Here is a 12,326-nt window from a genome sequence, read left to right as displayed (position 1 = left end):
GAATTTGGAATTCTTTAGTCTGAAGCCAAGTTCTGTGAATATTTCTTGGCAAATACTGATTGTTGATTGATTACCTTATCCCATAGTAAGAAATTTTGAATAGAATATACGTAGTTGTTCTTTCTTTTCCAAAGCAAGGAAATAAGGATATTTGGAATTTAAGATGTTCAATCCATTTACCTACTTAACACTAAAAAAAAAATTAAGCAAATTGAACTCTTAATAGTTTCAAATTTAGGGGATTCGCTAGAACCATATGTACGGATGTCACTCAACTTTACTTTATTGCACCGTGTCGCTAATTTATTTATCTTAATTTTTACAACGGTGAAATAATTCAAATTTACTTAAGTATCACAAAAGTCTAATTGTTTTTACCAAGAACTCCATCAACTTTGCTTAAGATCTCATTGGTTTGCATTTAAGGAAAGATGAATCTTACTAATCATTCAAAATTCAGTTAATAAGTATTTGAATCGTTAAAAAAGTAGTGTATATATACATGTTTTTCATTAACAGACTGAATATTTAAAAGAAAATCTAAACCTGATCTTTTAGAGTTTAAAACACCAGGTGGCTTTTAAAAATTACCGCACCTTTTTTTTCCTTTTTACCCTCTAGTCCAACCCAACTAAAAAGAAATAATTTATCTTTTATTTAAACCCGATCCAAACCCATTTTATTATCAGTAGAAGAGGAATTGAGATTCTTTTTATACTCTCTCTATTCACTTTTACTTGTCACCGTTTGACTTGACACGCACATTAAAAAAAAAGTTATTGATATAAGTATTTTATCATACTGTCCCTACTAATTAATGCTTAGTATTGGGTCTTGAAAAATGACATGGAGAATAATATTTATTGCTAAGGGTAAAATATATTTTTTTTAAATTGTTTTTTCTTGATATCTCAAAAGTAACAAGTAAAAATGAAAATCTATTTTAGAAATAAATAAGAAGGAAATGAACGAAGTGAGTAAATTTAATAAGAATTATATATATAAAAAAAAGTATGCTCGACAATAAAAATGAAAATTGAGTATATTTCTAATCCCGCCAATAATTCCATTTTCTTTAATTGACGAAATTAGCCCTGCCTTATACCCATATAACTGAAAAGGTAAAACGGTAAATATCCCAAAAAGAATAACGGCAAGGGGTAGTCCGTTGGTAACGAACTCTTCCCTGCAAACTAACTATAAACAGAGGTGACGCTCGTCATTCTTCTTCATCAATCATCACTTCCCCATTTCCAATTTCTCTGCAAAACGAAAAGAAGAAAAAATGAATTTCTTAGTGAATGCTGTGAAATTGTACTTCAATAGGAATTGGACAAGAAAAGACATGATGAATTCTGCACCAATTACCGAGCACGCTTACACAAGCTTGAAGACGGTATGTTTACACTTTGTAATTTAAGAAATTGTATATCGAGATTTTTTCTTTATTGTAGGCTTGTTACTAGAAGATGATGCTAATTAAATCGCCTATTCTTAAGAATTGATGAATCTTTGTTCCCGGAATATTGTTGATAATCATAGTCGGTGTTTTTTCTACTGTTTCTTGTAGTTCAGTAAGAAATAAGGATGAATTACGATTCTCAGAAGATATTGAAGTTTGACGTTTTAATAGTAAAAAACGATTGGAGATTTGGAGTAACATGCAACTTTTTATTAGCATTTCGAATCGAGTTTTCCCTATTCGGTCTTGAAAGTTGTTTGTTAGTAGTATATATTATGATAATGAAGAAAACATCGAAGTTTGCATAGAAGTTGAATGGTTGTTTAAGCATTTTCATATGAGTATTGATTAGTTTTTGCTGAAACTATAGGTATATCTTACTCTCTTCTTGGCCATATTGGCCACTGCTTTTGGATCCTACTTGCACTTGATCTGGGAAACAGGGGGGATGTTATCAATCATTAAATGTGGATCAAGTTTACTCTTGCTTTACCGTACACCACAACAGAGAGTGGTACGTGATCAATGACTCGTAGATTTTCTTCCAAGTTGTTGAATTATTCTTCAAGTCGCTTCTTATATTGTAAATCTTCTGTCTATGCAGTTGGCGAGGCTCTTATACTTGATGGATGTTGCCATTTGCTTCGGTGCTTCTGTTGGCCTTTTTACCAAGTATTTCTTCGAAATCGATCAAAGGTAAGACTCGAAAGATAATCATTATTTGTACCAATATTTGAGAACTATGACTAGCATTGAGTTTTAGAATGTTGGTTTGATATTAGCATTGAGCTAAATTGATGACTTGTAACTAAGATTCATGGATTTAGGGGACTGTAATGGAATTACAGCTACGACTCAGAATTATATTCTTTAGAAACTGGAAACAGTTTTGAACTTTATTGGCATATAAATGAGAGAACTTGAGCAATACAGACACCAAACTGTGATGAGTACTTTATTAGCACCTTCTTGTTCTATATTTGAACAATATCTAACTTCAGAAATCTCTCTATCCAGCACTGTCATTAGATTTTTGCTAGGTGCAGCAATTGTCTTTGGATGTTTCTCGATTGCAGCAAAAGTACATAGGGAAAGGAGCCACATCTACATCACTAGCTTGATTAACACTGGTATTCTAATACTACTGTGGTTTGACGTTTCTCAGTGGACGTTAAAGGTGAGAAAGTTGTATGCATACCTTGTGTTCACACGCATCCTATAACACAGTTGTTCCCTTGTTCATAAATCAGTAATTTTGCCTCAAACTTAATATGTATGCATACAATGTGACTAATTACAATGATTTTGAACTACTTGACTCAAGTCTTATGACTGACTTGAATAATGCTTATGACAGGCATACGTTCTGCTGGCACTCTTTATGGGGTACCTTGTGCTATATAGCCAAGAGATACTGTACGATGCTTGCTTTGGAGAAATTAACTTTGCCAACTGCGCATTCACTATCTTCTTCTGTTTACCAGCTATTGTGGTCCATGCTGTAAGACTATGCCTGGGTGCAAACATTGAGCAACACAGACAGAATTAATGCTGATACACTTGGAACTATATACTCTGTGATGAAGAAAACTTTGAATAGAATATACTATGTGATGACTACATTTTACTGTAAATGATGAACAAATATGTCTATGTGATGACTACATTTTACTGTAAACTCATAGTCTGAAGCCAAGTGCTTTGAATAGAATATACTACTGCATAATTGTTCTTTCTTTTTTCAAGACATGATCAGTCCATTGCCTACTTAACTCGAAAATGAGCAGATTGAAATGTTTCAATTATCTCTCTATTTTGATTACCTCATTTCATTTTTGTAAATTAACACTTCTACTCGTTTTGACAGAACGTACACATTATTACAACATTAAACAGTTTAATCTTAAGCACACAATTGGTTACTTATAAAATCAATATCAACACCTACAATGTGATTTTTTGGCATGCGATCCTTGGTAACTTTTTCTAAATCAGTTAATCCAAACAGACTCTTAATGATTTAAGAAGAGTGACTTTTTAGTTTACAAAATAGTTTAATGAGTTTAGTTCAAAAGAGTACTAATTAACTACTAGCAGGGAGGGTAGTCATTGGTAACAAACATCTCGTTCATCAGTTTTCCGATTCCCTTTTCTCTCTGCAAAGAGAAAAAAAAATGAAATTCTCAAATATGAAAAATGCTGTGAAAGCTTACTTCGAAAGGAATTGGAACAAAGAAGACATGATGGATCCTGATGAAATTCCCCCAACAGCTCACAAAAGCTTGAAGAAGGTATATTTATCGAGTAAATATCTCAAATGTTCACTCAACTAATAGTTCTTTTCACACAGAAAGTCACTTAACTCTCTTTTATAAACTCAAATTTACCCAATTAAGAATTTTTCACACAGAAAGTCACTAAACAATTATTTTTACCAAGAACTTAACTTGCCTAAGATCTCATATTTTTGTATGAAGATTTTTTTTAATCATTCATATCTTAATCATTAAGTATATTTATTTTTTTTCTTTTACAACCACTTACTGGGTTTGTATATCCGAGCATTAAGACTGTATGTTCATATGCTTCATCAGAACATGGCGTAATTAGAGTGTCTAAATAAAATTTACCGGATACGCTCAAAGAGGCTTGCAAGATGTGAGAATTTTTGTTCTTGAAGTTGTTGCGTCTTTGTCTCTGCACTGTTTTGGATTTTTCATTATTATGATCTTGTTATTGATAATGTGAAATCTCAAATCTTAATTTTGACTCTCAGAGTATTGCCGATAAATAGTGTTAATTTTGTGTATTTGTTCAAGTTATTGATGAGTTGATTTAGCGTTTGTATTTGACTGATGGGAATTTAAGATACTAGTGGGGCAATCGACATATCGATTCCCGTTTTTTGTCTCTTTTTTTCAAATGTTCATTAGCTTTTGATGATAATACAGATGTCTGTGCCCTGTTGAGCTTTACTGTTGGATCCTCCTTCCATTATATCTGGGACGTCGGGGGCTTGTTCACTGTTCTTATTGCTTCTGGAACTATTATCTTCCTTTTCACTACACCGCCATCAGAAAGAGTACGTGATCACTTTAGAGATTTAAGTTTAAATTGGTGAATTGTTGTTAAATTTGCTTCTTGTAATATCGAATCTTCTAACTCTGCAGAAGAAGAAGCTCTGCTTGTTGATGACTGCTGCCTTTTTTATATGTGACAAAAACTCGGCCCCTGATAGTAGGCACTTTTAGCTAACTGCACACAAGAATAATACAGAACACAACACAAAATGACTATGTTTATGTCTTCATCCAGTCCAATGTCCTCATCTTGTTAAAGATACCAACACACTCAGGTAGGACTTTTCATCATTTACAATCTACTCTATTTATTCTACAGTTCCAAGTGTATCAGTATTAATTCTCTCTGTGTTGCTCATTTTCTGCAGTCAGGTAAACTCTTGCAGCATGGACCACTATACCCGGTAAATGGAAGAAGACGGCGAGTGTGCGATTGACAAAGTTAATTTCTCCTATGCCAGCATTATACAGTAAATCTTGGCTATATATCACAAAGTACCCCATGAACAATGCTTGCACAGTGTTTACCTACAACAAGCAGTATTCATCAGGTCAGTCATATTATTCATTCATTAGACAGAAGTAATGATTTATTGATGAGTGTGATCACATCCAACTGCTTACCTTAAACACCCAATGAACTGTATGGATGTCAAGCATATCTATACCATAGACAAAAATGCTGGAGCACATTAGAGCAAAAGAAAAATTCAGGCAAGTCATGTAGATTGCTCTCCTTTCCCTCGTATACGTGGATCCATACCAGATAATCCCAATGCTAAATGTTGAACCTTCCAAAAGGTTGACAATAAGGCTGGAGAGCAAGCAAGGAATGCTTTCCGAAGTTAGATAAAGAAGACAGAACAACCAGAGATAATCAATTACTACTCATGCAGAAGGATCAAAGTAACTGCTATTGAATTTATAATGTAGGAAATGAAAGAACAAGCAAGTGTCTTTTGTCATATTGGAAAAGACTTCAGGAATCAGTGGTATATTATTTAAGTTCACTCTTCATGAGCTATATCAAACTTTAACAGAAGATATCTGAACTATGTATAGAATCTTTTGAGTCTTACGGTGGATAAATTTCGAAGAGATATTTGGTAAAAAGGCCAAAAGAAGCACCCAAGGTACAGGCTGCATACATCAATAGTGAGACCCTCAGCCTCTGCATAGACAGAAGATTTACGATATAAAAAGTGACTTCAATAACAATTCAACAAAATGGAAGAAAATCTACAAGACACAGATCACGTACCACTCTCAATGGTGATGCAAAGTAAACTTGCTACAGAAGAAAGGACTGTGAACAGCCCTCCCACTTCCCAGATGATCAATTGCAAGAAGGATCCAAAAGTAAAGCTCAACATGGCACAGAAGAGAGTAAGATACACCTATATTTTCAGCAAACTAATCAATCAAAGGAAAAAAGCGGAATCCAATACTTAGAAACAGAACCTAAAATACATCCGTTCCAGCTAACCAGGCTTTGCAAAAAAAGAATAGATCAAAAACAAGACGCTGAAACCTGAAATTTCATGAAATAAATTAATCCGTCTGTCCAAATTTAAATGAAACAAATTCATTTTGGGAAGTTTGAAAGCACGTGGCAATCGTTTCATTTTAACTATTCAAAAAAAGAACTTTCAAGCCTGAATATGGAACAAGGTTTCAATACCAATCTCTACTCCAGTCGTTTTAACAATTATCACTAACGGCATAATTAAGTAAAAAAATACGGTAAAATATTCAGAAAAATCGAAATTCATCATGAGTCCTGAAGAATTAAGTAAAGCAAGTACAAAAGAAGAGAAAAAATTACGGTAATACATATAAAATATTCAGAAAAATCAAAATTCATCATGAATCATGAATAATCAAGTAAAGCAAGTAGAATGTTGCCTTATTTCTTACTAGAACTACAAGAAACTGTAAAAACAAATAGACTCCAAGTAGATCTCCTGATACAGCTATCAGTAACGAGATAACGAAAATAGAAAAATTTCCATTCCTTAATCGCTGGATTACAAGTTTTTCAAATAACAACATTTAAATCAGAACAATAATTATTACATTTGTGATCAAATAGAAAGAAAAAATGAAACAGTAAGAATAAATGTACCGTCGTTAAGCTTGTGTAAGCGTACTCGGAAATTTCTCCAGTATTCATCAGGTCTTCTCTTGTCCAATTCCTGTTGAAGTAAGCTTTCACAGCATTCATCTCTGAGAACTTCAAGTTTTTTTGCTTCAGAGAGAAAACGAAATGGGAAATTTGATGAAGAAGAATGAAGAACGTGTGCTGTGTTTATAGTTCGTTATATACCGAAGAGTTTGTTACCAAAAATTGCCCCTGGCCGTTACTCTGTTTGAGAATATTTACGGCTCTACCATTCAGTTATTGGCTGAGTTTTGGGGATATTGTAGGGGTAATTTCGTCAAAGAAGAAAAAGGATACTCCATCCTTTCATATCACTTTGACACATTCCTTAAAAAAGTTTTAATTAGATATAGTTTATTTTGGATCAAATTCCTTTCCCTCCATTTCCTCATGTACACATTTAAATGAGTGACACTTATGAGTTGTTTAATATATTTTTTAAAGGTCAAGATTAGATTAATTTAATAAACATTTTAATTACGATTAAAATATTAATTTGTATAGAGGAAATGGAAAGAAAGTATAATGGAGATAAGCCAAAAATTATATTAGACAAATATCAAATCAAATGAGTAAATGGAAAACCTTCCCACCAACAACTTGCGTCTGGAGACGAAATTACCCCTGTCATATAGCCCATATCCCAAAAATGGCATTCCGTTGGTAACGAACTCTTCTCTGCAAAACTATAAATAGAACTCACGCTCCTCATTCTTCTTCATCACTTCCAATTTCTCTGCAAAACGAAAAGAAAAAAAAATGGATTTCTTAGTGAATGCTGTGAAAGCGTACTTCGATAGGAGTTGGTCAAGAAAAGACATGATGAGTTTAGCACGAATTCCCCAGAACGATTGTACAAGCTTGAACAGGGTAAATTTCCACTTTTTTTCTATATTTGATTCACAAATGTTGCAATTGTAATCGAGGCAATGAATACTGTGAGAGCTTAATTCAGAAGGAACTGGAGAAGACTACACATGATGAATTCTGAAGAAAGGATTAGTGTTCTGATTAAAATGTTGTAATTTAAGTATTCGTGCTAAATCCTCAATTCTTAAGTATTGATGAATTTCAGTTCTCAGAAGATTATTGCCAATGACCATTCTACTTGATTGAAAAGTATTGCCGTAATATTTGCTGTTCTATTGCACTTGCTTATGCCGTTAGTGATAATTTGAATCGCGTTTGTTATTGAAGCCTTGCTCCCTATTCAGTCTTGGAAGTTGTTTTTGAATATTTTAAAATTCTTGAAAGCAATTGAATTTATTTCCGATTTCAGTTTCTTGTGTTTGATCTTCTTCTTTCTTTGAAAAACCTAATTTGCTGGGGAAAAAATGACATTTCGATCTTCTTTACTGTGATTGATTAGTTTTTGATGATTATATAGGTGTATTTGACTCTCTATTGGGCCATGATGTGCTCTAGTTATGGATCCTTCTTGCACTTGTTCTGGGAATTGGGGGGACTGTTACCAGTCTTTTTAACTGTAGCAAGTGTACTCAGGCTTCACTTTACATCCCCACAGAGAGTGGTATGTGATCAATGACTCGTAGATTTTATTCCAAGTTGTTGAATTATTCTTCAACTCGCTTCTTATAACATAAATCTTCTGTCTGTGCAGATGAAGAGGGTCTCACTATTTGTGATTTCTGCCTTTTTCTTCGGTGCTTCTGTTGAAACAAGTGAGTGTAGCCAAAATAAAACCTGGTTGATGGTAAAATATCATGTCGCGGATAGTTTCTTTAAGGAAAATAATCATATTCTTAAAGAAGATTTTGTAGTGTGTCGAATGAAGAAGAAGATGGATAAAGAGAAGAACGTGGATTATATTATGGAGGCACAAGATGGAGATGTTGCGGGAATCAACGATCCTATGTTGCTTGAACCTAATCATAATAACGATTACTCCGCAACGGAAGATGAAGTTAGGGTTTGTGATGAAGAAGATGCAGTTGAGGCTACAACTTCCGAATATGATGTTCAAAACAGTACTTATGAAGCTACTACAATGGAGAATAAAGAGACAACAAGGCCACGGAGTTGATGATATTAGAAGAAATGAATTTCAGGAAGAGATGCATAGAACGTTTGAGGACATTCCTGTTGATATTCCTGACGATTGGTTGCAGAATTCACACGGTCTACAAGATATTTAATACACATCAAAATATTTATATAGTTCCTTAGATGGATTATGTAGTTGAAAAAAATTGTATATAGTTCAATTTTGCCCATATATATAAATGTCAATGTTCTGATTATTAATATTTCGAAGTAGAAAATCATGATTAACATAGCAATGTTCCATCTCCAGGTCACTGATTTTTTCTGTAGCTAGGAGTACTGCTGTTTTGATATCTTTGCTTAACGCTAGCTCATCTATTGATCATTGTTTCTTCTCCTTATCGGGAGGTTTCTTGTTCATGTTGGTTAAAGATTTATTGGTTGTATGGTTTGATTTCTATTCACTTCAACTTTTTAAATTTTCATAATAAATCCATTGATAATTGGTGTTTTGATGGAAGAGTTGTTTTCAATTGTATTTGAATTGAACGAGCGAAGAAGTAGAGATATCTATAATTGTATTATCTTCGTCCTTATTTGTATAAACTAGTAAGTATCAATTTGATTTGTATAATTATTATGGATTGATTATGAATACAATTGGAGGTTTTGTCGATTAATTGTTTTCAATTGTATTTGAATCGAGCGAATATTGAAAAAGCAGTGATGTCAATTTATATAATTAGGTTATTTTCGTTCATATTTGGATCGGGAATAACATCACAATCCACAAGCAAATACAGAAAACGAACTCACATTTCAAAAAAATTCATGAAAAGTTACTGCTATAGGAGATTAATGAAATTTACTTGTTCAACTTTTTAACATTTTTTTAATGAGTTAATATAACTACCGCGAAATAGTGGTCCTATTAACATGCACATTTTGTATTCCTCTGTGATACTCAGTGAAATTACTGGACTGGGGGGAAGAGGGCCACTGAACAGCTGCTGAAATAGCATCACTACGAGCAGCTTTTACGCAAGAAGTTTCAGTGTGGCATAAACTTGACCATCCTAATGTTACTAAGGTGACACTCGAACTCTAACCTTTTTATGTGGGAAAGATTTAAGACTTCTTAGATGATAATGCTTGCTCCTAACAAATCAAAGGGGTTAAAGATTTTGTGGGTTCATCTACTAATAATTTACAGCATATGCTACCTTTTAGTCAGCTTATTCTCTTTTCACTACCTTGCTAACAAAGTATGGACATAGTGTTGGTAGAGCAGTTCTTCAACGGCTAGTTTGATGGCGATTAGCTATTTTAAATCACAGCTTACTCAACATGTGGAAGTATTTTGAAAAATATACCTAATTAGTAGATATTCTTATCTTTGTGTCAGAAATTTGAGTGTTGCACTACTCTGTCAAGTTGTTGAAGCTTTGCTTGGCTTTCTTTTTAATTCAGTTCTGTAACTTTGGCAAAATAATGTTGTTGAAGCATCTAGATATCTGTTTAAATTTGTTGTTCTGGAGCACAATTCAAGCAGTTCCCATTATAGATATTAGTAGCTACTTATACTTGGTAAAGCAATCCACGGTGTGATACCTCCCATACAAGAGTAGACCAAAGGAAACAACTCAACTAATACTATAAGCCATGTAAATAGCAACATAATTCTTAGAGCTGATAATGTTGAGCTGTGTAATTGGTGATCCCTTCAAGAATCGTGTTGAACAAAGTTCTCAGGTACTATGTTCTGCTTTCGCAACTATAAACTTTCATATTTGACGTTTCTCTGCATTTTCCAACCTAAAGCTGAGCCCTTCTGTTCTTATTGACAATTACAACAACTGCACAACCAATTAATTATTTAGTTAGTTAGTTAGTTTGTTGCTACTTATCAGCTGCTTAGTCACAGTGTAGTTTGTTATATGGCAGTTAGTTAGTTAGGATATTTTCACATCTTTGATTCTTCTAGAATAGTCCAACTCACGTGTATATAATGCTACATTGATCAATGAAACAGTGCTGGTTTTCATTCTCTTCAAACACAGTGTTCTTAGCTTTCTTCCTGTCAAATGTTATTCATGGCTTCCCTGTTTTGACTCAATTGAGTATACTCCATTGTTGTATGTTTTGATATGGTATCAAAGCAAGGTTGAATTTGCTTCGTTTCTTTTCTTCTTCAATTTTCTAGATCTGGTGATTTCTAGGTTTAATTGAAGATCTCGTCATGGGTGATGTTGATGTTCCTCCTATGGCGACAATTGCTGCTGGAATTGATACAAGCAGTTCTCTCTATGTCCATCCTTCAGATAGTCCAGGTATGCCGCTTGTTCCGGTTCAATTTGATGGAACTGGATACAGATCCTGGAGAAGAGGTGTTCTACGAGCTTTGTCTGTGAAGAACAAGTCTAGTTTCATTGATGGGAGCTGTGTAAGGCCTGCTGAAACTTCTCCTCAATTTCGTCAATGGAAAAGGTGTGACGATATGGTGACATCGTGGATACTAAATTCACTAATCAAGGAGATCTCGGACAGTGTGGAATATGTCAACAATTCTACTGAGCTTTGGAAGGAGCTGGAGGATAGATATGATCAAACCAATGGTGCAAAATTATATCAAATTCAGAAGGAGATCGATGACCTAACACAGGGTGTTCTAGACATCACTGTTTACTACACAAGGATGAAGAAATTGTGGGAAGAATTGAGTACTTTGAATGCAAAAAGTTTGTGCACTTGTGTGTGTACTTGTGGTGCCAAGGATAACATGCACAAATTTGAACAGAATAGGCGATTGATACAGTTCCTCATGGGGTTAAATGAGGTATACACTGTGATTAGAGGTAATATACTCATGATGAATCCCCTACCCTCTATGGCACAGGATTTTTCTCTGTTGATTCAGGAGGAGAAACAAAGGGAATTTAAACCTATTGCTCGTATGCCAATGGATTCAACTTCTTTAAGTGTGAATTCCACCAACAATAATAACAGAGGAGCAGGTAGAGCCTACAGAACAAATTTTTCAACTGGCAATAACTACTCAGGCAGTAACAACAACAGAGCTGTCATAATTTGTGAGTACTGTAAGAAACAAGGACACACCAAAGAGAAGTGCTACAAGTTACATGGATATCCACCAGGAAACAATATTCTCAATCACAGACCAGTCAATCATAACAATGGACAGCAGTTCAGGCAAAACAATCATCAAAATTTTAAGGGTAGGAGAGTTGTGGCCAATGCTCATGGCACAGCACCTGATCATGGGGAAGAATGTTCACCTACCAGCAACAATTCAAATGCTGTTATCACACAGGAGCAATATGGTCAGATCATGAATCTACTGCAGCACTTCCAAATTGATGGTTCGGGAGAGGATTCCAAGGCTAATGTTGAGTCTAACAGTTTTGCAGGTATGGTCGTGTGCACTTCTTCTATTGATTTTGGTAATACTTCATGCAAATGTTTTAGATCAAATGCTGATTTATGGATCATTGACTCAGGAGCATCAAATCATATGACTTTTAATAGAACCTCTCTATCCAATATCCAAATTCTACCCTATCCTATACTTGTTTCTCTTCCTAATGGATATAAGGTCAAA

General features: G+C 34.2%; 2 protein-coding genes across 2 annotated transcripts; one reads left to right on the top strand and one right to left on the bottom strand.

The window, feature by feature from the left end:
- Nucleotides 1-1,257: 1,257 nt before the first annotated feature.
- On the top strand, nucleotides 1,258-3,178 carry LOC102580289 (bax inhibitor 1-like). Its single transcript, XM_006367871.1, has 5 exons — nucleotides 1,258-1,396; nucleotides 1,833-1,976; nucleotides 2,067-2,158; nucleotides 2,480-2,639; nucleotides 2,820-3,178. The coding sequence occupies exons 1-5, from the start codon at nucleotides 1,286-1,288 to the stop codon at nucleotides 3,009-3,011; spliced, it is 699 nt and encodes a 232-aa protein (XP_006367933.1). The 5' UTR covers nucleotides 1,258-1,285; the 3' UTR covers nucleotides 3,012-3,178.
- Nucleotides 3,179-4,795: 1,617 nt separating this feature from the next.
- On the bottom strand, nucleotides 4,796-6,804 carry LOC102581531 (bax inhibitor 1-like). The gene is made up of 5 exons (XM_015305782.1): nucleotides 6,668-6,804; nucleotides 5,804-5,939; nucleotides 5,622-5,713; nucleotides 5,167-5,356; nucleotides 4,796-5,070 (listed from the first exon to the last, which is right to left on the bottom strand). The coding sequence occupies exons 1-4, from the start codon at nucleotides 6,764-6,766 to the stop codon at nucleotides 5,321-5,323; spliced, it is 363 nt and encodes a 120-aa protein (XP_015161268.1). The 5' UTR covers nucleotides 6,767-6,804; the 3' UTR covers nucleotides 4,796-5,070; nucleotides 5,167-5,320.
- Between the last annotated feature and the right edge of the window lie 5,522 nt (nucleotides 6,805-12,326).

This window comes from Solanum tuberosum, unplaced genomic scaffold (genome assembly GCF_000226075.1).
Source record: "Solanum tuberosum cultivar DM 1-3 516 R44 unplaced genomic scaffold, SolTub_3.0 scf00987, whole genome shotgun sequence".
In the NCBI taxonomy this organism is placed as follows: Eukaryota; Viridiplantae; Streptophyta; class Magnoliopsida; order Solanales; family Solanaceae; genus Solanum; species Solanum tuberosum.
The sequence above is the reverse complement of the archived record's forward strand: the minus strand, read 5'-3'. Positions and strand labels throughout refer to the sequence as shown.